Source organism: Pan troglodytes, chromosome 4 (assembly GCF_028858775.2).
Source record: "Pan troglodytes isolate AG18354 chromosome 4, NHGRI_mPanTro3-v2.0_pri, whole genome shotgun sequence".
NCBI classification, from domain to species: Eukaryota; Metazoa; Chordata; class Mammalia; order Primates; family Hominidae; genus Pan; species Pan troglodytes.
Genome location: NC_072402.2, coordinates 22,369,860 through 22,397,249, shown reverse-complemented (window position 1 = coordinate 22,397,249; position 27,390 = coordinate 22,369,860). Strand labels below are relative to the sequence as shown.

Below are 27,390 nucleotides of genomic sequence, written 5' to 3'. Positions count from 1 at the left end.
CACACAAAAATAGGCAAAGGTAAAGTTTCTACAGTCTCATGAAGAAAAGATTAAATAAAAAGCTTAGTCACACCTGACTTGTGTGACAGTAAAATTATCCCTGGACTTGAGGTCAGAAGATCAGAGTTAACTCTCGATCTGTTGACCTTGTGATCTGCCTGCCTTGGTCTCCCAAAGTGCTGGGATTACAGGCATGAGCCACCATGCCCGGCCCAGAGTTAAGTCTCTTATTGGGCTCCTGGTTTGCACTCTTGGGCCCACAAGAGTTATTCTCTATACAGCCACTAGAAAAAAAAAGAAAGAAAGAAACTAAGTACTCATCTAAAAATTATCTAAAAAAGAACAATGAAAGAAACCAGAAGAAACTAGGAAAAAATTAAGAAGAATGAAGTAAAAATTAATTAACTAGGGAATAAAAATTGTAGTAAGTAGAATAAGTAAAAAAGCTTATACTTTGAAAATACCTATAGATAAAACATTTGCAAGACTGATCACAAAAAAAGCAAAAATTGACAAGATTACTATCCAGAAATAAGACATAAACTCTGATATAATACATACTGATAGAATTCTAGGACAATAAATAGAGCATGCAGGTGTGTGACAGCAGATTTGAAAACACAGAGGTACTAAATGGTTTCCTTTTAGTATATGGTGACCAAAATTGACCAAAGTAGAAGTGGAAAACTGAAAAGACCAATTTCAGAGATGAAATTAGAAGAGTTATTTGACGTATAATGGCAAAAACCACCAGGGAAGTTTGGATAAACTATTACAAATATCCTCTCAAAACCATTATAAGAGATCAAGAGAAAGTAAGGGAAATTCCCAGGGAACCAAATAGAGGTGAAAACTGGAGGAGTAAGCTACAGCTGGGACCAAAGCTCTGAAGTCCAGCTTGCCAACCTCAGTAACAAAGGAGTTTAGAATACAGTGACTGTGGCAGGACAAGACATAGTCCCATGGGACTGCATAAAGTAGGGAGATGAACTGAGACCCTGACATGAAGCTGGGGCACCAGAAATGAAAAGGTAAATCAGAAAAGAAAAAAAAAAAAAAAAAAAAGAATCTTCCAAGAAAGCTCAGGTGTTTCAGCAAGGGCTCTAGGTGGGCTCTGTGTGTTTCTTCCCTATCACATTCTCAAGTCATTCCCTCAAGATAACTATTATCCTGGATTTTGTGTTTGTGTTTACACAGAGTTCTGCTTGATTTTAAGTAAAAAATTGTATACTAAGGTAGTCTTCTGTGACTTGAGTTTTTCACTTAGTATTGTGTTTATAAAAAAATTTAAACCCTATGTTTACTGATAACCACAAGGAATAACAGACACAATATTTAATAAAAAAAGGAACAAAATATCGAAACCATCTATATACTGTAATGTACCTTTAAACCAATGCTAGGGAAAAACAAAGGGAAAACACAAAACTGCAATAAACTTCATCTTCTCTCCCAGGTTTTTCTTGAACAATTCCCACCCCCATTCCCTACTATGTATCCTTAACTTCTTTAGACAGTGAATGAGAAATTAATACTAAAAGCCCTCAAATGAACCCTAGGGACGTTTCCTGGGTTTTCCCTTCTTCTCCCCTCTCCAACCGTGCCGTGAAGGGCAAGCCCCTCAGCCCTAAAATCTGAGGAGGCCCAGAGTGGTGGCTGGGGCAGAGGAGTGGGCTACCCCTGCAGAGTAGAGACGTGTATAGTGGGGGATATCCACTGGGAGCCCCAGTCCCAGGTGAAAGCACACTGGTGCTCCTGGGCGAGGAGGCCCGGCTGTCCCCATAATCTCCCGTGGGGAAGCATCATTGGTTGGTCGACTGCCCATCTTGCTGCGGTTATAGAACCAAACTCGAACCACATCCTTCTGCAGCTGGAGGCACCCAGCAATGTGGCTGATTTGCTGGGGTGTGGGCTTAGGGCACCGCTGGAAGAATTTCTCCAGGCTGTTTCCGATTCGTCGCTCTCTGCTTGCCCGTCTCCACTTCCCAGACTGTTGCAGGATCATCTCCATTTTGCATAAGCCCAGAAGGTTCTCTGCTTCCACTTCCTCCAGCCACTTTTTCAGCAGTGGTCGCAGCTTCCACATGTTGGCGACGCTTAGCTGCTGGGCCTCGAAGCGGCAGATGGTCGTCTGGCTAAGCACCTTCCCAAACAGAGCTCCCACAGCGATCCCCACCTCGGCCTGCGAGTACCCTAGGCTCAACCTCTTCTGCCTCAACTCCTTGGCCAATTGCTGCAACTCTTTCAGTATGCCCGAGATGTCTTCTGGCGGCGGCAACTTCGGAATGCTCCGCAGGGCAATGTAGGGCCCCGGGAGGGCGCCTTCGGAGGGGCGTCGCAACCAGTCCCCTGCCTCACTAGCTCCAAGACGGGGCCTGCAGGGTGCTATCCAGCCCCGGAATTCGTGTGGCAGGGGACCCAGGGGAATCCTCCACACCTCAGGGCCTGGGCAGACCCCTGGCCTGACTGCCGGCCAGACCATCACCCTGCCAGGGGCCGCCTGGGTGCTCAACCAGGTCAGAGTGTCAACCCGCAGGGGCATCGGCCCTCTGGGTCCGCCCTCACCACTGGCTGGAAGGGGGCAGAAGTGGTTTGAGGGCCTGTGTCCGGCCATGGGTGGAATGGCACCTGCAGCGGCTCTGGTAGGAACTGATGGCCCTCGAGGCTTCAGAACAGCCACCGGCCCCCTCAAGCCCCGCCCCCCAGTGGGCGGAGAAGGCGTTACAAGCCAAGGGTGCCTGTGCGTAGGCAGGGAAATCTGGTAGATCCATAGGAACTCCTGGGTCCTAGGGTTAAGGGAGTGAGCCCCCTACCCTGCAGTTGGACCTTTGCTTCCAACTCCCATAGAGGTACAAAGCTCCCTTTTGGGATTTGCATCTCCAAGCTGTCTGGAGTCCCTTACTCACTGCCTCCATCCCCTGCCTGAATAGAACCCAGGTATTTTCTTATGCCTGTTCAGAAACTCAGGACCCCTGATCCCCAGGAACTACCTAACCTCTTGTCTTCACAAATAATTATTAAATATCTATATGCCAGATATTGCTGGGATGACCCCTCAATTCATAAACTGCCCCCTCACTACTATCTTTATGGTCACAAGTACTGCCAACAGTTCCTCTTTGCACATCCCCAGTCCCTGTGCCCTAAGAAACCTAGGCATCCCTGCTTGAGTTTCTAGTTAACATCAGTTTACTATCTCAGATTCTACCCCCGACCCCACCCCCAAACTGCCAGATTCCACTCCTTCACTGGGGCAGAACTTTGTGACTAATTCCATGTTTCTTCCCCCAGCCTTGAAGGTCCTTTTGTTTCCCATTCTAACCCAGCTTCTTGGTCCAGAGTTTCCTCAACCAACAGAGATCTAGGTGTGTGTCTTCTCTTTCCCACTCTAGAGACAGGTCTCTGAACTGGCCTGACCCACTGTCCCCCACTGAGGATGCTCCCTGCAATATATGACTCACCAACATCAGGCTCCTTTATCCTTGGGCCCTTATCCCACCAGAGACCCAACAATCTTAATTTGTCCCTCCATCATGCCCCTAGCTCAGGCATCCAGTTGTGGGCCCTGTCTGGAGAAAGCTACGGAGGGAGGGAGAAAGAGAGGCTCTGACCTCAGTTTCAATGTTTCCTAGGAGGAAGAGCACAATGACCTTGGCTAGACAATCATAGCCCTTCATTCTTTAAACCAACCATGATATGGCTCTGTCCCCACCCACATCTACTGAAACTGGTCTTCTTGAAGTCATCAGTGATTTTTCAGCTGTCAAATCCAATGGCCTTTTAAAAAATCCTCATCCTGCTATATCTGGCTATAGTGACAACTCTTCTTGCTCCTTCTCCTTTTAAAATTTACATGAAATGGTGATAACAGCCAAATCTGTATTTCAGTTCTGACTTCTCTTCTGATTTCCAGTTTTGTATTTTTCACTGCCCCAAGTCAAATTCATTATCCACACTTCTAAACCTACCTCTCATCCCGGGACTTTTGAACTAGTTATCAATAACTCAGTCATCCAAGCTTAAACCTAGGAGCTGTTCTTGACTTTTTCTATTCTCCATAGGGTGTCAAATCTTATATACTGGGACTCCTAAAACATCTGAAGTCTACCATCTCCTTCCTAGCCTCATCTTCCTGGGCCCTTAAATACCTCTTCCTAGATGAAGGCAGCACCTTGAGACTAAATTCAACCCAACACTACAGGTTGTGTTGTGTTGTGTTGAGATTGCAGATAAGGCCTTGAAGCAATGGTAAAGGAAAAAGAATCAGAAAATTGGCTGCCATCGCTACAGGCTGTGTACTTAGTTATGTGTCATCTGTATCTCTACTGCAACCCTTGCTAGAATGTGTGCCGGCTATGAGCAGGGTCATTGTCTGTCTTGTTCACTGCTAGATCCTCAGCACCTGGAACTATACCTGGAACATGGAAGGAAGTCAAGCAATATTTATTTAATGTTAAATAAGTGAATCTCTGTAGCATTAATGGTAAAAAGACTTCCACATTTGCCTTCAATTAGATTTTAAGATGACAGTCTATAAAAAACAGCTTGCAATATACAGAAGTTCATTTAAGAATAACTTTGCTGGTATCTATTCTCTTGAGGTATACTTACATGCTATTTTTTTCAAAATCATGAAGCAATCAGTATCTGCCAAACAGAATGAAAGCTGGATCACAAAGAGGGATAAAGAAGAGAAAGTAATATATATGCTAAGGTCCACATACTGAAAACAGCCATTTTCTTTTTTCTTTTTTTTTTTTTTTTTTTGAGACGGAGTCTCGCTCTGTCACCCAGGCTGGAGTGCAGTGGCGCGATCTCGGCTCACTGCAGTCTCCGCCTCACAGGTTCAAGCGATTCCCCTGCCTCAGCCTCCTGAGTAGCTGGGATTACAGGCGCCCGCCACCACGCCTGGCTAATTTTTTGTATTTTTAGTAGAGACTGGGTTTCACCATATTAGCCAGGATGGTCTCGATCTCCTGACCTTGTGATCCACCTGCCTCGGCCTCCCAAGGTGTTGGGATTTCAGGCATGAGCCATCGCGCCTGGCTAACAGCCCATTTTCATAAGAGAAGAACAGGAAAAAGGTTCATTAGTGGTTTAAAAACAATAGTTGAATGAAAATATTTTTAATGAATTAGAAAACATGAGTTCAAATAGATGTGAGCAAAGCTTTATTATATTTAAACTGAGTTAAAACACAGTGGCTAAAAACATATACTAAATTAAAAAGTAACCTTGGCCAGGCACAGTGGCTCACACCTGTAATGCCAGCACTTTGGGAGGCCAAGGTGGGTGGATCACGAAGTCAGGAGTTCAAGACCAGCCTGACCAATTTGGTGAAACCCCGTCTCTACTAAAAATACAAAAATCAGCCAGGCATGGTGGCGTGGACCTGTAATCCCAGCTACTCAGGAGGCTGAGGCAGAAGAATTGCTTGAACCCGGGAGGCAGAGGTTGCAGTGTGCCGAGATCGCGCCACTGCACTGCAGCCTGGGCGACAGAGTGAGACTCAGTCTCAAAAAAAAAAAAGTAAGGCTATATATTAACTTGATGGGTTTTTAAAATTTACTTGGATGCTCTCACTTAAGGCTTTCTTTGTACTTGGTCAGATCTCATCTACCAATGTGCATATCTCCCAGTTTATGTGCATGTACTGCCAAAAAGAAAAGCCCATATTCTTAAGGGAAGTCTTGCCATTTCCTCAAAAGTATATTCAACGTCCTATGGAAATGGGGTTAGCAGGGAAACGAAGCAGGAGCATATTTAGTTGGAACAGGAATAGAGATCAGAGGAAGGCAGTTGATGGGAATGCCCAAGACAACTGGTGCTGTTTGTGCTGGGGCATTTGAAAGGCTAATCCATCAACTTCAACAAAAATCACTCTTAGTAAGTGATTAGATTACAATGTAAGAATCAGGCCAGTCTTATCCATGGGGAATTACAGAGTAAGGATGGAAACACATGGTCCCAGTCCCCAATGTATTTATAATCTAAATGAGGGAGAAGAGAAACTGTCAGTAGAGCAGGACAACTATACTCATCCAAAGGGAAGTTAAGAAGTTTTCTATTATTATGATCTTTGGAATCAAGGGTGGTTTTCTGAAAGAGCTGTTTTAAGCAGAAATGCTAAAAAATAAAAAGTATCAGGATTTTTATTATTAGGTTCTCCTTAAGAATTCCCTATTCTAAGGAGACATAACCAACTGCCATGATCCACAAATGATAAGAAGCAGGAAACAGTGAACACAGAGTTAAGAATCAACATCCTTGTAGGGTTTGGTTCAAATTTCATAGTTTTGAGAAGTCTTGCCCTATATTCTGGACCACAGTGACGTCCCTCCCCTCTAAACTTACTGTGATTTCCACTCACATACATTTGCTGCCTTAAACAGCTGGAGTTTTATGTTTTAGTTCTCCAGCTAAGAGATATGGAACCACCTAAATTCGTATTATAGACATACCATTTATTTTATACCTATGTGCCAAGTAACATGCTAATGCACAAGCTAGTCACAGTGCTCTGAGTATAGTAAGTCCATGAAAACATCTGGATGTGCGAGTGATCTGCCTTTTATGTTATTCTGTTGGTCAGTTATTTCACTGGATAGGAAGGTGATCCTTGCTTCATCATTCCTCCAAATGCATCCCTCCCAAAAGCTTCTCATACTCGAGACAGAGGAGGACATGGCTTTGCTCAAGAGTCTATAAGAAGCTCTAGTTCTCTGTAGCAGAGTCTCCAAAAAAAAAAAAAATTTTTCTTTTTGACTGCAATAAAGCAACAGAGCTGACCAGAAGATCTAAGAGTGATATCCAAGTCAGAGAGAGAGGGCAGGGCAGACTAGATGGTGCTGATCTTTATCATCTCCCCACTCTGCAGATGTCCTAGTAAGTTAGCACTGACCAGGCATTCTGGTGTAAAGGCATTGCCACTAAGATGGGCAGATGTAGGACCTCAAGAATCATATTAGTTAAGGAGCAAGACAAAAGGCTAAGGCAGAAGACAAGATGCAGAGACTAGATACTGGGAACACCCTCTCTGGATCCAGGGAGTAAAGTCAGTAATCCAGGAAAACTCTGGCAGCTGAGTACTTTAAGGAATGATGCCTCCCACCTCACAGTGAAAGAGTTAACATCACACATTACAACAATTTAGTTCACTGGAAACTACCTGAAAATACACTGAAATGATTGTCAATCCTTTGTGTGGATCTTTACTAAACTGTATAAAGCAAAGTGAGGCATCAAAGATAAGTTAGGCAATTAAGAAAAACTAATAAAGTACATATAATAAGAACATTTATGTTGTAATAACATAGAAAAAGAGCTAATCAAATCAAGGTAGTTACTAAATAGGATAACTTATTGCTTTTCAAGATAATTTTCATAATAGATAATAGTACTATTCTTTATAGGAGATAACAGAGGACAAGAACATGGGTGAAAGAAGAGCCATTTGTAAATAACAATAATACAAGATGCTTTTACTCTTGTATGTGGAGAAATGCTATAATGTAGTAGTGTTGCTAAAATAATTTCTTTGATTTCTTTAATTTCAGATTAAGATTATGAGGACTTTTTAAAAACATTACTTCTTTTTGCTGCTGTTCTTTTTAGTATATTAAAAATGGCTGCTTTGTAATGCTGTAATGATGTAATTGCTGCTTTGAAACAAATGCTCATGACACAAATATGACACAACCACCACATAGTCAGAGAACAAAAAGAGACAGAGTACACAGAGAAAAGGCCCTCCATTTTATTTTGCAAATCTGAGATATTCATGAGCTATGAACTTCCTATGCTATAAAATAAAATGATATTAAGTATAAAAACCCTGCAGCCTGCACCAGAAGCCTTAAGGAATTTTAAATATCTGTAAAGGCAGGAAGAGCAGTTGAGCTGAGTGGGGCTGAGTTGAAAGGCACTATGATGATGAGTCAGGTATATTCATAGATAGTCAGAGATAGACAAAGTTTAAAGGCTCTTGTTATGCCAAGCATGATTTAAACAAACTTTTTAGCTGAGTTTGCCCTTGTTACAGAAGAAAAGCTTTAAGGATGTTCTTGCATTGATTACTCTAGTCAGGGTGCAGTCACTATGTTCTACATTCAAATTATCACTCTGCTTCCATTTTAGAGCAGGAGATGCACAACTGGTTTAACGAAAAATTTTTCATTGCACTGCACAATAAAATACACTAACAAAAATGACAGCTTATGACCAAGGAAACTAGTAATCATGATGTGATATGGACTCAGAGAAGTACATGAGAAGTAGAAAAGAATTTCTGTTTACAGCAGATAACTCTTTTAAGTGTTGTGAGAATTATTATTATTTTTTTAAAGAGATTCCAAATTAATTGACTTTGATGCTATTACCATCACAAGTTTGAGGCCTCTGAGAATTTCCTTGGAATCTCTTTAGGAAACTATGAACTGAAACAAGCCAAACAGAGTCACACTGATGTTTTTTTTCTGAAAAATGAACTCTTATTTTAACTAGCATTAAATGCAGCAATGACCATGGAAAATTCAAGAGGTAGTACCAGACAAAAAATTCTAAGCAAAATTTACCTAAATATATAGATTAAAAACTTCTTTCAGCATTTTAAACCTGACAAATAATCAGACAGCATTCAGTCAGCTTATCAAACTGAATCCTCTTCCAGTCACCTCACTATAATCCCAAAGGTCTTAAAGAGAACAAACTAGGCTGTCAGCCTCTCTTTTGAGCAAAATACTCATGCCCAAATCAAAATTTATCTGCTTCTAGTCCATTCCTCAAGCTCCCAGCAGCCTGCTCATCATTCTATGTGTGTGCAGAAAACATCAGGCAGATGAAGGTTTCATCTTCTGAAAGCCTCAGAACTCTTGGCAGTAATTATATCAAACCAACTGTGAGTGGAAAACTGAAAGCAAGATTTCTATTATGATGATTTACTTAATGTAAATTTCATTATTTTTTGAATATTCACCTATACAATCACATGGCTCAAGAGGTACAAAAGTGTATACAGTGAAAATGCACAGTATTTATTTTTAATTCTTATTTTGTTGCCAATCATGGCATTGTTGGCAAGTGCTAATCTAGTTAATGTCCAGTTAGAATTTTACATTTTGCTTACATAGAATTTTCTGTAATAATTTAAATTCAAGCAAGACATTGGTCTTTTCTGATTGACAGACATGTAGATGAAACATAAGGAAGAAGCCAAGGAATTTAAATAAGTTTCTCTTAAGGATATGTTCTAGGGCAGGTGTCATTTTGAAAGGAAGACAATATATTAAAGAACTGATAGGCTTTCAGGGGTTGAAGGAGAGTATGGAAGAATATAATATTAGCAGGAAGAAGAATAAAAGGAAAAGGTTAGCATGAAATTTAAGTAGAAGACTTAGGAGAATGAAGAAATAGGGTAGAATATTGAAGAATAGTAAAGTAAGGAGTTTAAATACTGTACTGCTGTATAATATATCAGGAGGCTCTGAGGGTAACCCTATGATAAGATATGACTAGAATTAGAACTTAGATACTTTGAAAATAAAAAGACAGAGGCAGGAAAGAAATGACAAAGTTTTTAAATTCTCAAATATTGAAAAGCAATGAACAGCTTCCCTAAAACTATAATACTTGACTTGCTGGACAAAATAATTATTAATAACAACTACAGGAAGTCCTTGCTTTGGATGATGAGGGACTATAAAAATGACCATACAAGCTGAAACCATGCAAAGTGATCATAATAATCAAAAGGATAAATTGTGATTTTTCTATGACCTTTAAAATTTTGTTAAAATATTAAAAAGCCTCTATTGCCAGCTAAAAAGAAAAAAGAAAAAATAATAAAACTAATTTTATTTAGTACACTGTAATTTAAATATTAGAAACACTGAGAATTAAAGTGCTTTATTTCTATGTAAAAAAACTTATTTAAAGTAGATTGATCAGTACTTGCCTTCTTTTCATCATATCACTCATGGTATGGTTTAACCATATCTTTTCTATGCCTGGGCAAAATGTCATAATCTTAAGTTTCAATCAGCTTTCAACATTTTATCCTTTGCACTTTCAATGTTGTGAAACAGCTCTGAGAGTTCATTTAACATGAGAGTTTTTTTTTTTTTTTGTCTTGCTTTTTTGTTTGCCAGTGTCACTTTCTCTGGGATATCTTCATCTTTTTTGTCATAAACACTTTCGATTTCATTTCCAGTGCTTCATTTCTTTACTGCACTGTCATGTGTGTTGGTCAAGTCTCTCTTTTGATCATCCATTTTTGTAAAATGGGAGACAATGCCATCTGTACATGAACTGAAAGCAGATATGAAGTGACCAATCAGTGACAGAGTTTGAAAAAAGTGATGTGATTGGCCATTGATCATGATGTGCATCTGTTATTCACACAGAGATCTGTGGACTGAAGGGCTAGTGGCAAAGTTTGTTCTTAATGCATTTACAGGTAATACATTGTGGTAACTGAACTTTGAATCTTGTTGTCTGGGGAATTGATGTTATTTAACTAAACCATGGTAGCAAAAATTTGTGTATATCAAAACTATGCAAAGTGAAGAATTATGAAGTTCTTACTATATGCCAGGTACTGTTTTAAGAATATAAATCATTTCACTTAATTCTCAATATAACCCAATGAGATGATACTAGTCTTACCCCATTTTACAGACAGTGTGATTGTGAATATTTATCTGGCCATTAACTGTCCACATATTTGGGAGAATACAAATTTCCCATAGTAATGATAAATCCCAAGATCTTCCTGGTAAATGCTGACATACAACTATTAAAGAGTTTGAAATGACAAGTAACATATACTTGTTTGTAATATCTAGAGTAAAAAGTCAGATTTTCATGAAGTATGGAAGGAAGGTGGATACTTTCAGAAGATGCACTAACTCTTCAATAACATTAGAGTGTCATTTTAAAAAAAGGGTGTTGGTGAACTAAAAGTTACTCTTGGATTCCAAAAGAGCTCAGAAGCCCTTTATTTCCTCTACTCCCAACCCCACCACCCATTTCAATGATCATTCTCTCACTAGGAGCAGAGAATCTTTGCAGTAAACACAAGACTTCTTTCTAGGAGACTGTGAGCTCCTTGAGGGCAGAAGTCATGCCTAATACTCTTTATACCCTTGGAGCCTAGATTGGTGCCTAATACATTAGGTGTTCAATACATCTTTGTGTAATTCAAGAATAAATATTTACAGTTAGTTTCTTGCCTCAAGAGAATCAAGAATAATGCAAATTAGGGGTAAGACATGAAATTAGGCTCTAATTTTGGGGGGATGAATTGAAGATGATTAACTAATTGGTAAAATAATTAAATTTGGATTATCTAAAAATTCAAGCCTTGTTACTTATGCTGATTTGTACATGCTTGATATTGTTTTTGAAGAAAAGCAAAAATAAATAACTGAGTGATTACTCCTTCATAAGAAAAATATGGCAAAAATCTAAACTACAGTGATTATGGAAGACTATACTTGTCACTGTAATATTCAAACTGAGTACCTCTAATTTAACATACAGCAGCTTTCCTACATGTTGATTATATTTAATCACTTATATTTGTGGCCTTAAATTAACAATGTCTTATTTTATTTTTGAGATGGGGTCTCATTCTGTTGCCCAGATTGGAGTGCGGCAGCACACTCATGGGTGACTGCAGCCTCAACCTCCCAGGCTCAAGTGACCTGCCCATCTGAGCCTCCCAAGTAGCTGAGACAGGCATGCTCCATCAGGCCCAGCTAATTTATTTTTATTTTTATTTTTTTGTAGAGACGGGTCTCACTATGTTGCCCAGGCTGGTCTCAAATTCCTGGCCTCAAGCTATCCCCACCTTTGCCTCCTGAAGTGCTATGATAACAGGCATGAGCCATCATACACAGCCAACAATGTCTTATTTTAAATTTAATCACCTTCCATCTGGAAACTGAGAAGGAGAAGTTTAGCTAGTATTTCATATATATTAATATTGACAGAAGACTAAATTTCCTTGAAGAGAATTTTTAAAAAGTAAATAAAAGTAAAAAATCTGAAAATGTTTACATTACTTTCTTAAAACTTCTGAAATATTAGCTAAGAACAAAAGAATCTTCATGCCAATTTTGATTTTAGATTATCAATAACTTTTAACTTAGGGTCTCCTTAAAAAGTCTCATTTATAGAAATCATTGCTACAAAAAGCTTAAGGTAGGGTGTATGTTTTTTTGCCCCAACTTTTTTTTTTTTGCCCCAACTTTTTTAACAAGTCACTTCTATAGCACTTTAGAATTTAAGAAATTATATAATACAACTGAATTCTGTCAAGGATTGTGGCAGGCAGTTATGCAAAACATCTATAAACTAGCTGGTATAAGATGTTTTCATTTATTGGTACAATATATTGAATAGTTACGGTCAGATATGTATGGCTGAAGGGGATATTAACAGACACTATGGACAGAAATGATAGCACAAGGTCTCAAAGAATACTTAGACATCAAATATCAGTTAAATTAATTTTTGCACCTACAAACTGAAGTCATTAATCCAAACAAATTATCTCTTAAAATTTATCATTAAATAGAAATATTTTCCTTTGGAAAAAGACTATATTTTAAGAAACATGAAAAAGTAAAAACTTTAAAAAAATTACACTCCTGCTTTTAAAGTGCTGATAATCAACTCTGAACATCTTGAGATTTTATAAATAAATAATATTTGGCTTATGTGTAGTGCTTAATGTTCACTTTGAAAGTTCATTTTAGTACCAAAGAATATGCATTTTAGATGTTCTAAATCACCTCTAGAAAGCAATGCAGTTTTCTTTGAAGACGTATGTTTTGGGAATATTTTGGCCAGCAGACAGATTTATTACTGCTGACTTGCTGTCAGTCTGTTTATGACAAGACAGAGCAGGCTGAGAGGGTTTACATGGGGGCACACAGAATGTGTAGGGGAGAGCAGACAGTGAGCTTGTGGCTTGAGAGAGACACAAAGCCCACGTCAAAGGTAAGTGAAGGGCAAGTGAGCCCAGGCACACCACAGTCAGGCAGGAGAAGACAGAAACATTTGGGCTGGGGGGATGTGATTCCATGGCTGGAAGGACAGAGTCTTCAGGTCGGGGAAACTGGAAGCCATAAAGACATGGCATAGAGGCTAAGCCAGATGAGAAAGAGACCCAGAGTCAATAAACAGACATAGAGAGACCCACCAAGGGCAGTGAACCAGATAGAGCTAACAGAGGGCAAGCGAAGTAAAGACAGCCATAGGAAGGGAGATCAAGACTTAACATATGATAAAAGGGATAAAAATGTGTGTCTTAGGTACCACTGGTCCCTGACTTATTTTTTCCAACAATTACAGACAGAGCATTAAAAGCCATGAAGCTATTCCTATGGGGGCAGTAAAAGGAATAGTGTTTCCATATTAACTCAAAACTTATAATTTTAAGTACAAATACAAATTCTTATTATTCAGTTATTTATCTAAAAGCATTCCAAAAATAATTAGTTAAAAAAATTTTTTATCTTTAAAGAAAAGAGTTAGCTCAGGAAAGGAGAGTTGCCACCTTTACTGCCAAATTCTTCGAAGGATTTTTCACAAATCGGTTCAGAAAACTGTAAAAAACATGGTGGCTATTTTTAATTTTTTTTAAGTGAGATTTTTGGAGTGAGACTACTTATATTCATTGGAATTACTGGAAAACTGAAAAAGTCAAAATCACAGGATAATATTGGACCTGATGAAATATATATACTCAGGGCAAATGATTATATATACTAGTGATCTATATAAATGAAGATTTTATATTTAGATAAGTTATCTTAAATGATTCTTTAATTAATAACTTTCTGAGAGTTCCTGATTTCAACTATTTATTATGAATGATAAACTGAAAACACAGAGTTCCTGGTGGTCAACTTTTACAATACTTATCCCTTACATTAACTAATAATTATAAGGTAGCATACAACAATGAATAGAGGAACTGATAACTAAAAGCTACAAGGTTAACTCTACAGTAATAAAAACTGTCTGAAAAGTGTTATTTAGTTCATGAAAACATCACTTAAAGGATTAGAATATCTTCTGACTGCAAAGAGGAATGCTATACTTCTTGACTAGTACACATACTCGAAAGTAGTACAGTATCATATATGCTAATATGCCTTGAATTTCAAGATATGTTTACAAGGCAAAGTATAGATTTTCAATTACCTGATTAATTTGAGCTATGTCTAAAAACATATTAGACAACTCAACTTGTCTACACATTCTGAGTGACACCACATTCTAGAGGCAATTACTGTTGATTTTTCATTGCTATCTTTAGAAGGAAGTGATTATTCACTAACAAAGAAGAGATATAACTCCTTAATGTCATTTCCTCAAGAGGTATTTTCAGCAATAAAGTGAAGTGACTATTTAGCAAATATTCAGTAAGTTCAGTCAGTGTAAACAGTCAACCTGGACTATTTAAGCAAATAAAAATTAGGGTTACATTAGCAGGTTGTCTACAATTCAAATTCACCTCATAATTGCTAACTTTCCATTTCATGTTCTGATGAGAAAATGGGGCTTAGTAGTTAGGTACATATGATCAATGGTCGCCTTCTTTACTTCCAAATCCAAGAAAGGCCCATCTAAATAGAGGAACTTCTCAAGTTTAATTCTTAACCCAGAAGACATCTACTATGCTTGGTTGTTTTCCTTTTCCTTTCTTCTTTTTAAAATACATTTACTGTATTCTGTTATCTTTCTAATTTTGAAGTGCCTAGATTTATATCAAGTGTTCTAGGGAAGCTGAAATAACAGAAATGCCTGTCTAAGCTATAGTAGGGGCAAGGAATAATGTGATGGTTGTAAGTTCTGGGAGAAAATATGCTGACAGGTATCAGGCATTTAGACAACATAATTTTAGTGAATCTAGGTTCAGGTCTTTCCTCAATAGCATGCAGAAAAATGACACTTTAAGGTAGAGCCTTCCATCCTGTGTGCCTGGTACAAAGTGGCCAAAGGCATGTCAAGATCCCCTCACAATTCAGGTCAGACAGGAGGGATGTAGGGTAGCAAAACTCTGTTCATCTACCGCTGGATATAAGTAACCTTGTCTGTGATGCCTAGAGCACTGTACAAATAGTATACTTTCCTATAGCCACTTTAGGAATAGTGGAATAATAATAATTTGCTGGTAACTCTGCTTTATGGTTACTGTAAATCTTAAAGGACTGGTAAAACAAGACTCAAAATTCATACCCTCTCTTCTAGTCTTCCCTTCCTGCTTTATATTTTCTCCTACATGGAGCTCACATTCTAGTAGGAGAGACAGACAATAAACTTCTGACATCCTATATACTTTTCTTACTTATCTTGATTACTGTTAGTCTCCCTTACTAGAATGTAAGCTCTGTGTGGGACCTTCATCTATTGCAATTCACTGCTGTGTCCCTGGTACCCACAGCAATGTCCTGTACACAATGACAACTCACTGAATTAATGCATGAAGACTGAATGGGCATACTTAAAGGCACTTAGGGAGCACATTTGGAGGGGGCTGAAAGTACATAAGCCTTAGCAGCAGCACTTCTCCAAACACAGCCCCAGGTAGAACCAATCTAGCAAAGAGTGTCCTGTCAGTCATGCACCAGCCAAAGCAAGCTGTGCCAACTTGTAAGAAGTCAGAAGATATCAGTGCTCTATACGCTTGTCTGTTTTCAAACATTTATATTTTCCTTTCCTCTCACCCTGACAGAGTGCCCCCTCATACACAGTCAAAAATTAAATTGACTATTTTGGGGGAGCAGCACATCACAGAAGATCATTTCTAATTTTATCTAACTGCTACCACAATGTCTCTTTCAGCTTTATTGCTTCCATATTTCTATGTCCTATGAATATTTTTCCTTCAACTATTAATTTTCCTTTTAATTTCTTCACTACATTTTCTATCATCTTTCTGTGGCTCTGATTTCTGTGTAATATTTTGTGACCCTTATCAATGGCCCAGAGAACATAGGAAAGCCTAAATAAATAAGTTATTTGTTCCGTATAAACAGAAATAGAAACAGGAAAATGAGAGTATTTCTGCAAATGCCTTTTCAGTCCTATAGAATTAGAATAATCAATAATAGTTTTAAATTATAGCCTTAAATTCTAAAATGCCTAATGGGAGTATATAGTACCATGTGAAATTTTTCAGTGTCTTCCTTCTGATGAACTCAAAATGTCCCTCCAGAAAATACACAAATTGTCCTCATATTTATACAAGATAAGTGAGGCAGATATTTACTGTTGCCACTTTATAATAAATAATTAAAATATGGACTATAAAATAAATATAGATCCTATTAACCGATTACACCATTCTCTGAATAACAGTGTCCTTAACTGGCCAATTTTACAAGTAGAAAACACTATAAATAGAGTGAGAATTGGTCTTTAGAGGAGGTAAGATCATCACGGCTGACGGGAGGCAGGACTGGATTGCAGCTCTGGATACAGCAGCATGCAGAGGCTTGCATTGTGAATTCTAGCTCTAGATTGACTGCAAGAACAAACCAGCAATCCTGAGAGGATGCAGACATAAGCGGACTGCTCCTGCAGGACCTGGGAGACAGCCCAAATACTGAGTGCCCCAACTGCGGAAGTGGGAAAGGGAGAGTCTCCACTCCCAAACACACAGCCCCACTGGAGAAACTAAAGGTCTATTTGCTGGAGAAGTTTCCAACCTTACCTGGAGCTGGGTCAATCTGGAGAGCCGAGTGAAATACAGGGGTAGAGGAAGCAGCAGAAACGCGCTGGGAGCTTGCTGGGTCCCCTAGCAGGCCATTCCTGCCTTGCATCACAGGGATCCAACTGGAGGGCAGCCAGAGGAGCAGGGGATAAAATTCCACAGGGAGAAGGAAATCTGTAGCTGAACTTTCTAACAATTTGAAAAGGGTGAGAAGCCTCCTGGCCAGAACTCGGGGGAGGGTGCAAATCCGGTGTGCAGACTCCACAGGCGAGAACCAAGTCCTTTTACTTTTGCAGCTGGGAGGCGAGTAGCCTGGGGCAAGTTTTCAAGCATGTCTTGCCCTCCGCCTGGACACAGACTCAGGGCTGTTGTGGGGGGCATGGTAGGAGTGAGACCAGCCCTTCAGTATGGGTGGGAGCTGGGCGAGGCCTGTGACTGCCGGCTTTCCCCCACTTCCCTGACAACCTGCATGACTCTGCAGAGGCAGCCATAATCCCTCTAGGTACACAACTCCAGTGACCTAGAAATCTCACTCCCATACCCCACAGCAGCTACAGCAAGACCTGTCCAAGGAGAGTCTGAGCTCAGACATGCCTAACCCTGCCCCCATATGATGATCCTTCCATAACCACCTTGGTAGCTGAAGGCAAAGGACATATAATCTTGGGCGTTCTAGGGCCCTGCCCACCGCTGGTCCCTCTGGATACTACTATAGCTGATGTTCTCTGGAAAGTGCCACTGCCTGGCAGGAGGCCAACCAGCACAAAAATAAAGCATTAAACCGCCAAACTAAGAACCCTGACAGAGTCCCCTGCACACCACAGCCACCTCCACTGGAAGAGGCGTTGGTATCCACGCTGAGAATCCAACAGAAGCTCACATCACAGGACTCTGTACAGACCCCCTAGTACCAGCCCAGAACGGGGTAGACTCGCTCGGTGGTTATACCCAGCAGAGAGACAACAATCACTGCAGTTTGCCTCACAGGAAACCACATCCATAAGAAAAGGGGGAGAGTACTACACCAAGGGAACACACTGTGGGACAAAAGAATCTAAATGACAGCCTTCAGCCCTAGACCTTCCCTTGGACAGAGCCTACCCAAATGGGAAGGAACCAGAAAACCAACTCTGGTAATATGACAAAACAAGGCTCGTCAACACTCCCCCAAAAAATCACACTAGTTCACCAGCAATGGATCCAAACCAAGGAGAAGTCCCTGATTTACCTGAAAAAGAATTCAGGAGGTTAGTTATTAAGCTAATCAGGGAGGCACCAGAGGAAGGCGAAGTCCAATGCAAGCAAATCCAAAAAATGATATAAGAAGTGAAGGGAGAAATATTCAGAAAATAGATAGCTTAAAGAAAGGACAATCGAAAATTCAGGAAACTTTGGGACACACTTTGAGAAATGTGAAATGCTCTGGAAAGTCTCAGCGATAGAATTGAACAAGTAGAAGACAGAAATTCAGAGCTCAAAGACAAGGTCTTCTAATTAACCCAATCCAACAAAGACAAAGAAAAAAGAATAAGAAAATATGAACAAAGCCTCTAAGAAGTCTGGGATTATGTTAAATGACCAAGCATGAGAATAATTGGTGTTCCTGAGGAAGAAGAGAATTCTAAAAGCTTGGAAAACATATTTGGGGGAATAATCCAGGAAAACTTACCCAGCCTTGTGAGAGACCTAGACATCCAAATACAAGACGCACAAAGAACACCTGGGAAATTCATCACAAAAAAGATCTTCACCTAGGCACATTGTCCTCAGGTTATCCAAAGTTAAGATGAAGGAAAGAATCTTAAGAGCTGTAAGACAGAAGCACCAGGTAACCTATAAAGAAAAACCTATCAGATTAACAGCAGATTTCTCAGCAGAAACCCTACAAGCCAGAAGGGATAGGGGGCACTATCTTCAGTCTCCTCAAACAAAACAATTATCAGCCAAGAATTTTGTATCCAGTGAAACTAAGCATCACATATAAAAGATACAGTCTTTTTCAGACAAATGCTGAGAGAATTCTCCATTACCAAGCTACCACTACAGGAACTGCTAAAAGGAGCTCTAAATCTTGAAACAAATCCTGGAAACACATCAAAACAGAACCTCTTTGAAGCTTAAATCACACAGGACCTAAAAAACAAAAATACAAGTTAAAAAGCAAAATCAAAAAACAAAAAAACCAACGTACACAAGCAACAAAGAGCAGGAGGAATGCAATGGTACCACACATTTCAATACTAACATTGAAAGTAAATGACCTAAATGCTCCACTTAAAAAATACAGAACCTCAGAATGGATAAGAACTCACCAACCAACTATCTGCTGCCTTCTGGAGACCCACCTAACACATAAGCACTCATATAAACTTAAGTAAAGGGGTAGAAAACAGCGTTTCATGCAAATGGACGCCAAAAGCAAGCAGAGGTAGCTATTCTTACATGAGACAAAACAAACTTTAAAGCAACAGCAGTTAAAAGAGACAAAGAGGGGCATTATATAATGGTAAAAGGCCTTGTCCAACAGGAAAATATCACAATCCTAAACATACATGCATCTAACACTGGAGCTCCCAAATTTATAAAACAATTACTAATAGACCTAAGAAATGAGATAGACAGCAATACAAAAATAGTAGGGAACTTCAATACTCCACTGACAGCACTAGACAGGTCATCATGACAGAAAGTTACCAAAGAAACAATGGATTTAAACTATACCTTGGAACAAATGGACTTATCAGATATATACGGAACATTTCATCCAACAACCGCAGAATACACATTCTATTCAACAGTGCATGGAACTTTCTCTAAGATAGACCATATGATAGGCCATAAAACGAACCTCAATAAATTTAAGAAAGAAATTATATCAAGCACTCTCTCAGACCACAGTGGAATAAAACTGAAAATCAACTCCAAAAGGAACCTTCAAAACCATGCAAATACATGGAAATTAAATAACCTGTTCCCGAATGAACATTGGGTCAAAAACAAAATCAAGATGGAAATTAAAAAATTCTTTGAACTGAACGACAATAATGACACAACTTAACCAAAATCTCTGGAATACAGCAAAGGCAGTGCTAGGAGGAAAGTTTATAGCCCTAAACACCTACCTCAAAAACACTGAAAGGGTAAAAACTGACATTCTAAGGTCATACCTCAAGGAACTAGAGAAATAAGAACAAATCAAACCCAACCCCAGCAGAAAAAAGGAAATAACCAAGATCAGAGCAGAACTAAATGAAACCAAAACAAAGGAAAACAATACAAAAAATAAATGAAACAAAAAGCTGATCATTTGAAAAGATAAATAAAATTGACAGACCATTGGCAAGATTAACCAAGAAAAGAAGAGAGAAAATACAAATAACCTCACTAAGAAACAAAACAGGAGACATTACAACTGACACCACTGAAATACAAAAGATCATTCAAGGCTACTATGAACACCTTTATGCACATAAACTAGGAAACCTAGAAGAGATAGAAAAATTCCTGGAAAAATACAACCCTCCTAGCTTAAATCAGGAAGAATTAGATACCCTGAACAGACCAATAACAAGCAGCAGGATTGAAATGGTAATAAAAAATTAAAAATAAAGAAAGTCCAGGACCAGACAGACTTACAGCAGAATTCTACCAGACATTCAAAGAAGAATTTGTACCAATCCTTTTGACACTATTCCATAAGATAGAGAAAGAAGGAACCCTCCCTAATTCATTCTATGAAGCCAGCATCACCCCAATACCAAAACCAGGAAAAGGACATAACCAAAAAAGAAAACTACAGACCAATATTCTTGACGAACATAGATGCTAAAATCTTTAACAAAATACTAACTAACCAATCCAACAACATATCAAAAAGAGAATCCACCATGATCACGTGGGTTTCATGCCAGGAATGCAGGGATGGTTTAACATATGCAAGTCAATAAATGTGATACACCACATAAACAGAATTAAAAACAAAAATCACATGATCATCTCAATAGATGCAGAAATAGCATTTGACAAAATCCAGCATAACTTTATGATTAAAACTCTCAGCAAAATTGGCATACAAGGGACATACCTTAATGTAATAAAAGCCATATATGACACACCCACAGCCAACATAATACTGAATGGAGAAAAGTGGAAAGCATTCCCATAGAGAACTGGAACAAGACAAGGATGTCCACTCTCATGACTCCTCTTCAACATACACTGGAAGTCCCAGCCAGAGCAATCAGACAAGAGAAAGAAATAAAGGACATCCAAATCAATAAAGAGGAAGTCAAACTGTCACTGTTTGCTAACAATACGAGTGTTTACCTTGAAAACCCTGAAAAGTTCTCCAGAAAGCTCCTAGAACTGATGAAAGAATTCAGCAAAGTTTCTGGATAAAAGATTAATGTACACAAATCGGTAGCTCTTCTATACACCAACAGCGACCAAGCGGAGAATCAAATCAAGAACTCAACCCCTTTTAAAATAGCTGCAAAAAACAAAACAAAACCACTTAGGAATATACCTAACCAAGGAGTCAGAAGACCTCTACAAGAAAAACTTCAAAACACCGCTGAAAGAAATCATACGTGACAGAAACCAATGAAAACACATCCCATGCTCATGGATGGGTAGAATCAATATTGTGAAAGTTGACCACACGGCCAAAAGCAATCTACAAATTCAAAGCAATCTCCATCAAAATACCACCATCATTCTTCACAGAATTAGAAAAAACAATTCTAAAATTCATATGGAACCAAAAAAGAGCCTGCATAGCCAAAGCAAGACTAAGCAAAAAGAACAAATGTGGAGGAATCACCCTACCTGATTTCAAACTATACTATAAGGTTACAGTCACCCAAACAGTGTGGTACTAGTATAAAAACAGGCACATAGATCAATGGAACAGAATAGAAAACCCAGAAATAAACTCAAATACTTACAGCCAAACGATCTTTGACAAAGCAAACAAAAACATAAAATGAGGAAAGGACATCCTTTTCAACAAATGGTGCTGGGATAATTGGCTAGCCACATGTAGGAGAATGAAACTGGATCCTCATCTGTCACCTTATACAAAAATCAACTTAAGATGGATTAAGGACTTAAACTTAAGACCTGATACTATAAAAATTCTAGAAGATAACATTGGAAAACCCCTTCTAGACATTGGCTTAGACAAGGATTTCATGATCAAGAATCCAAAAGCGAATGCAATAAAAACAAAGATAGATACTGGGACTTAATTAAACTAAAGAGCTTTTGTACGGCAAAAGGAACAGTCAGCAGAGTAAACAGACAATCCACAGAGTGGGATAAAATCTTCACAATCTATACATCTGACAAAGGACTAATATCTAGAATCTACAATAAACACAAACAAATCAGTAAGGAAAAAACAATCCCGGGGGGTGGAGCCAAGATGGCCGAATAGGAACAGCTCCAGTCTGCAGCTCCCAGCATGAGCGACGCAGAAGACGGGTGATTTCTGCATTTCCAACTGAGGTACTGGGTTCAGCTCACTGGGGAGTGTCGGAAAGTGGGTGCAGGACAGTGGGTGCAGCACACCGAGCGTGAGCCAAAGCAGGGTGAGGTATCCCCTCACCCGGGAAGCACAAGGGGTCAGGGAATTCCCTTTCCTAGTCAAAGAAAGGGGTGACAGACGGCACCTGGAAAATCGGGTCACTCCCACCCGAATACTGTGCTTTTCCAACGGTCTCAGCAAATGGTACACCAGGAGATTTTATCCCGCACATGGCTCAGAGGGTCCTACGCCCATGGAGCCTCGCTCATTGCTAGCACAGCAGTCTGAGATCAAACTGCAAGGCAGAAGCGAGGCTGGGGGAGGGGCGCCCACCATTGCCCAGGCTTGAGTAGGTAAACAAAGCAGCTGGGAAGCTCGAACTGGGTGGAGCCCACCTCAGCTCAAGGAGGCCTGCCTGCCTCTGTAGACTCCACCTCTGGGGGCAGGGCATTGCAAAACAAAAGGCAGCAGAATCCCCTGCAGACTTATATGTCCCTGTCTGACAGTTTCGAAGAGAGTAGTGGTTCTCCCAGCACGCAGCTGGAGATCTGAGAACAGACAGACTGCCTCCTCAAGTGGGTCCCTGACCCCCGAGTAGCCTAACTGGGAGGCACCCCCGAGTAGGGGCAGACTGACACCTCACACGGCCAGGTACTCCTCTGAGACAAAACTTCCAGAGGAACGATCAGGCAGCAACATTTGCTGTTCACCAATATCTGCTGTTCTGCAGCCTCTGCTGCTGATACCCAGGCAGGGTCTGGAGTAGACCTCCAGCAAATTCCAACAGACCTGCAGATGAGGGTCCTTACTGTTAGAAGGAAAACTAACAAACAGAAAGGACATCCACACCAAAACCCCATCTGTACATCACCATCATCAAAGACCAAAGGTAGATAAAACCACAAAGATGGGGAAAAAACAGAGCAGAAAAACTGGAAACTCTAAAAATCAGAGTGCCTCTCCTCCTCAAAGGAATGCAGCTCCTCACCAGCAATGGAACAAAGCTAGATGGAGAATGACTTTGATGAGTTGAGAGAAGAAGGCTTCAGACGATCAAACTACTCTGAGCTAAAGGAGGAAGTTTGAATCCAAGGCAAAGAAGTTAAAAACCTTGAAAAAAAATTAGACGAATGGCTGACTAGAATAACCAATGCAGAGAAGTCCTTAAAGGACCTGATGGAGCTGAAAACCAAGGCATGAGAACGACGTGACGAATGCACAAGCCTCAGTAGTCAATTCGATCAACTGGAAGAAAGGGTATCAGTGATGGAAGATCAAATGAATGAAATGAAGCAAGAGAAGTTTAGAGACAAAAGAGTAAAAAGAAATGAACAAAACCTCCAAGAAATATGGGACTATGTGAAAAGACCAAATCTACATCTGATTGGTGTACCTGAAACTGACGGGGAGAATGGAACCCAGTTGGAAAACACTCTGCGGGATATTATCCAAGAGAAATTCCCCAATCTAGCAAGGCAGGCCAACATTCAAATTCAGGAAATACAGAGAACTCCACAAAGATACTCCTCGAGAAGAGCAACTCCAAGACACATAACTGTCAGATTCACCAAAGTTGAAATGAAGGAAAAAATGTTAAGGGCAGCCAGAGAGAAAGGTTGGGTTACCCACAAAGGGAAGCCCATCAGACTAACAGCTGATCTCTTGGCAGAAACTCTACAAGCCAGAAGAGAGTGGGGGCCAATATTCAACATTCTTAAAGAAAAGAATTTTCAACCCAGAATTTAATATCCAGCCAAACTAAGCTTCATAAGTGAAGGAGAAATAAACTCCTTTACACACAAGCAAATGCTGAGTGATTTTGTCACCACCTGCCCTAAAAGAGCTCATGAAGGAAGCACTAAACATGGAAAGGAACAACCAGTACCAGCCACTGCAAAAACATGCCAAATTGTAAAGACCATCGAGACTAGGAAGAAACTGCATCAACTAACGAGCAAAATAACCAGCTAACATCATAATGACAGGATCAAATTCACACATAACAATATTAACCTTAAATGCAAATGGGCTAAATGCTCCAACTAAAAGACACAGACTGGCAAACTGGATAAAGAGTCAAGACCCATCACTGTGCTGTATTCAGGAAACCCATCTCACAAGCAGAGACACACATAGGTTCAAAATAAAGGGATGGAGGAAGATCTACCAAGCAAATGGAAAACAAAAAAAGGCAGGGGTTGCAATCCTAGTCTCTGATAAAACAGACTTTAAACCAACTAAGATCAAAAGAGACAAAGAAGGCCATTACATAATTGTAAAGGGATCAATTCAACAAGAAGCACTAACTATCCTAAATATATATGCACTGAATACAGGAGCACCCAGATTCATAAAGCAAGTCCTTAGAGACCTACAAAGAGACTTAAGACGCCCACACAATAATAATGGGAGACTTTAACACCCCACTGTCAACATTAGACAGATCAACGAGACAGAAAGTTAACAAGGATACCCAGGAATTGAACTCAGCTCTGCAACAAGCAGACCTAATAGACATCTACAGAACTCTCCACCCCAAATCAAGAGAATATACATTTTTTTCAGCACCACAGCACACCTATTCCAAAATTGACCACATAGTTGGAAGTAAAGCTCTCCTCAGCAAATGTAAAAGAACAGAAATTATAACAAACTGTCTCTCAGACCACAGTGCAATCAAACTAGAACTCAGGATTAAGAAACTCACTCAAAACTGCTCAACTACATGGAAACTGAACAACCTGCTCCTGAATGACTACTGGGTACATAACGAAATGAAGGCAGAAATAAAGATGTTCTTTGAAACCAAAGAGAACAAAGACACAACATGTCAGAATCTCTGGGACACATTCAAAGCAGTGTGTAGAGGGAAATTTATAGCAATAAATGCCCACAAGAGAAAGCAGGCAAGATCTAAAATTGACACCCTAATATCACAATTAAAAGAACTAGAGAAGCAAGAGCAAACACATTCAAAAACTAACAGAAGGCAAGAAATAACTAAAATCAGAGCAGAACTGAAGTAAATAGAGACACAAAAAACCCTTCAAAAAATTAATGAATCCAGGAGCTGGTTTTTTGAAAAGATCAACAAAATTGATTGACCGCTAGAGCAAGACTAACAAAGAAGGAAAGAGAGAAGAATCAAATAGACGCAATAAAAAATGATAAAGGGGATATCACCACCGATCCCACAGAAATACAAACTACCATCAGAGAATACTATAAACACCTCTATGCAAATAAACTAGAAAATCTAGAAGAAATGGATAAATTCTTTGACACATACACCCTCCCAAGAATAAACCAGGAAGAAGTTGAATCTCTGAATAGACCAATAATAGGTCCTGAAATTGAGGCAGTAATAGCCTACCAACGAAAAAAAGTCCAGGACCAGACAGATTCACAGCCAAACTCTACAAGAGGTACAAACAGGAGCTGATACCATTCCTTCTGAAACTATTCCAATCAATAGAAAAAGAGGGAATCCTCCCTAACTCATTTTATGAGGCCAGCATCATCCTGATACCAAAGCCTGGCAGAGACACAACAAAAAAAGAGAATTTTAGACCAATACCCTGATGAACATCGATGCAAAAATCCTCAATAAAATACTGGCAAAATGAATCCAGCAGCACATCAAAAAGCTTATCCAGCATGATCAAGTGGGCTTCATTCCTGGGATGCAAGGCTGGTTCAACATACGTAAATCAATAAACATAATCCAGCACATACACAGAACCAAAAACAAAAACCATGTGATTATTTCAATAGATGCAGAAAAGGCCTTTGACAAAATTCAACAACCCTTCACGCTAAAAACTCTCAATAAATTAGGTATTGATGGGACATATCTTAAAATAATAAGAGCTATATATGACAAACCCACAGCCAATATCATACTGAATGGGCAAAAACTGGAAGCATTCCCTTGGAAAACTGGCACAAGACAGGGATGCCCTCTCTCACCACTCCTATTCCACATAGTGTTGGAAGTTCTGGCCAGGGCAATTAGGCAGGAGAAGGAAATAAAGGGTATTCAATTAGGAAAAGAGGAAGTCAAATTGTCCCTGTTTGCAGATGACATGATTGTATATCTAGAAAACCCCATTGTCTCAGCCCAAAATCTCCTTAAGCTGATAGGCAACTTCAGCAAAGTCTCAGGATAGAAAATCAATGTGCAAAAATCACAAACATTCTTATACACCAATAACAGACAAACAGCCAAATCATGAGTGAACTCCCATTCACAATTGCTTCAAAGAGAATAAAATACCTAGGAATCCAACTTGCAAGGGATGTGAAGGACCTCTTCAAGGAGAACTACAAACCACTGCTCAATGAAATAAAAGAGGATACAAACAAATGGAAGAACATTCCATGCTCATGGATAGGAAGAATCAACATCATGAAAATGGCCATACAGCCCAAGGTAATTTATAGATTCAATGCCATCCCCATCAAGCTACCAACAACTAGAATTGGAAAAAACTACTTTAAAGTTCATATGGAACCAAAAAAGAGCCCACATTGCCAAGTTAATCCTAAGCCAAAAGAACAAAGCTGGAGACATCACGCTACCTGACTTCAAACTACACTACAAGGCTATGGTAACCAAAACAGCATGGTACTGGTACCAAAACAAAGATATAGACCAATGGAACACAACAGAGCCCTCAGAAATAATGCTGCATATCTACAACCATCTGATCTTTGACAAACCTGAGAAAAACAAGCAATGGGGAAAGGATTCCCTATTTAATTAATAGTGCTGGGAAAACTGGCTAGCCATATGCAGAAAGCTGAAATTGGATCCATTCCTTACACCTTATACAAAAATTAATTCAAGATGCATTAAAGACTTAAATGTTAGACTCAAAACCATAAAAATCCTAGAAGAAAACCTAGGCAATACCATTCAGGACATAGGCATGGGCAAGGACTTCATGTCTAAAACACCAAAAGCAATGGCAACAAAAGCCAAAATCGACAAATGGGATCTCATTAAACTAAAGAGCTTCTGCACAGCAAAAGAAACTACCATCAGAGTCAACAGGCAACCTACAAAATGGAAGAAAAGTTTTGCAATCCACTCATCTGACAAAGGGCTAATATCCAGAATCTACAATGAACTCCA

The 27,390-nt window shown here is 39.5% G+C and overlaps 2 protein-coding genes across 16 annotated transcripts in view; both read right to left on the bottom strand.

Moving 5' to 3' along the window:
- Positions 1-27,390, bottom strand: part of ARB2A (ARB2 cotranscriptional regulator A) — a 493,797-nt gene that overhangs the window by 120,827 nt on the left and 345,580 nt on the right. The window contains exon 11 of one of the 15 annotated variants that reach the window (XM_063810248.1): positions 4,500-4,647. The exons of the other annotated variants lie outside the window; for them this stretch is intronic. Coding sequence (XP_063666318.1) covers positions 4,589-4,647 — 59 coding nt within the window. The 3' untranslated portion in view covers positions 4,500-4,588. Of the gene's footprint in view, positions 1-4,499; positions 4,648-27,390 lie in introns of those variants that run through there. 15 annotated transcript variants of the gene reach the window in all.
- On the bottom strand, positions 1,359-3,928 carry POU5F2 (POU domain class 5, transcription factor 2). The gene has a single exon (XM_009448852.4). The coding sequence runs from the start codon at positions 2,612-2,614 to the stop codon at positions 1,628-1,630; it is 987 nt and encodes a 328-aa protein (XP_009447127.1). The 5' UTR covers positions 2,615-3,928; the 3' UTR covers positions 1,359-1,627.

Excerpts from the sequence above, each read along its gene's own strand:
- POU5F2 (XM_009448852.4), bottom strand. The coding sequence starts at position 2,614 with ATGGCCGGACACAGGCCCTCAAACCACTTCTGCCCCCTTCCAGCCAGT.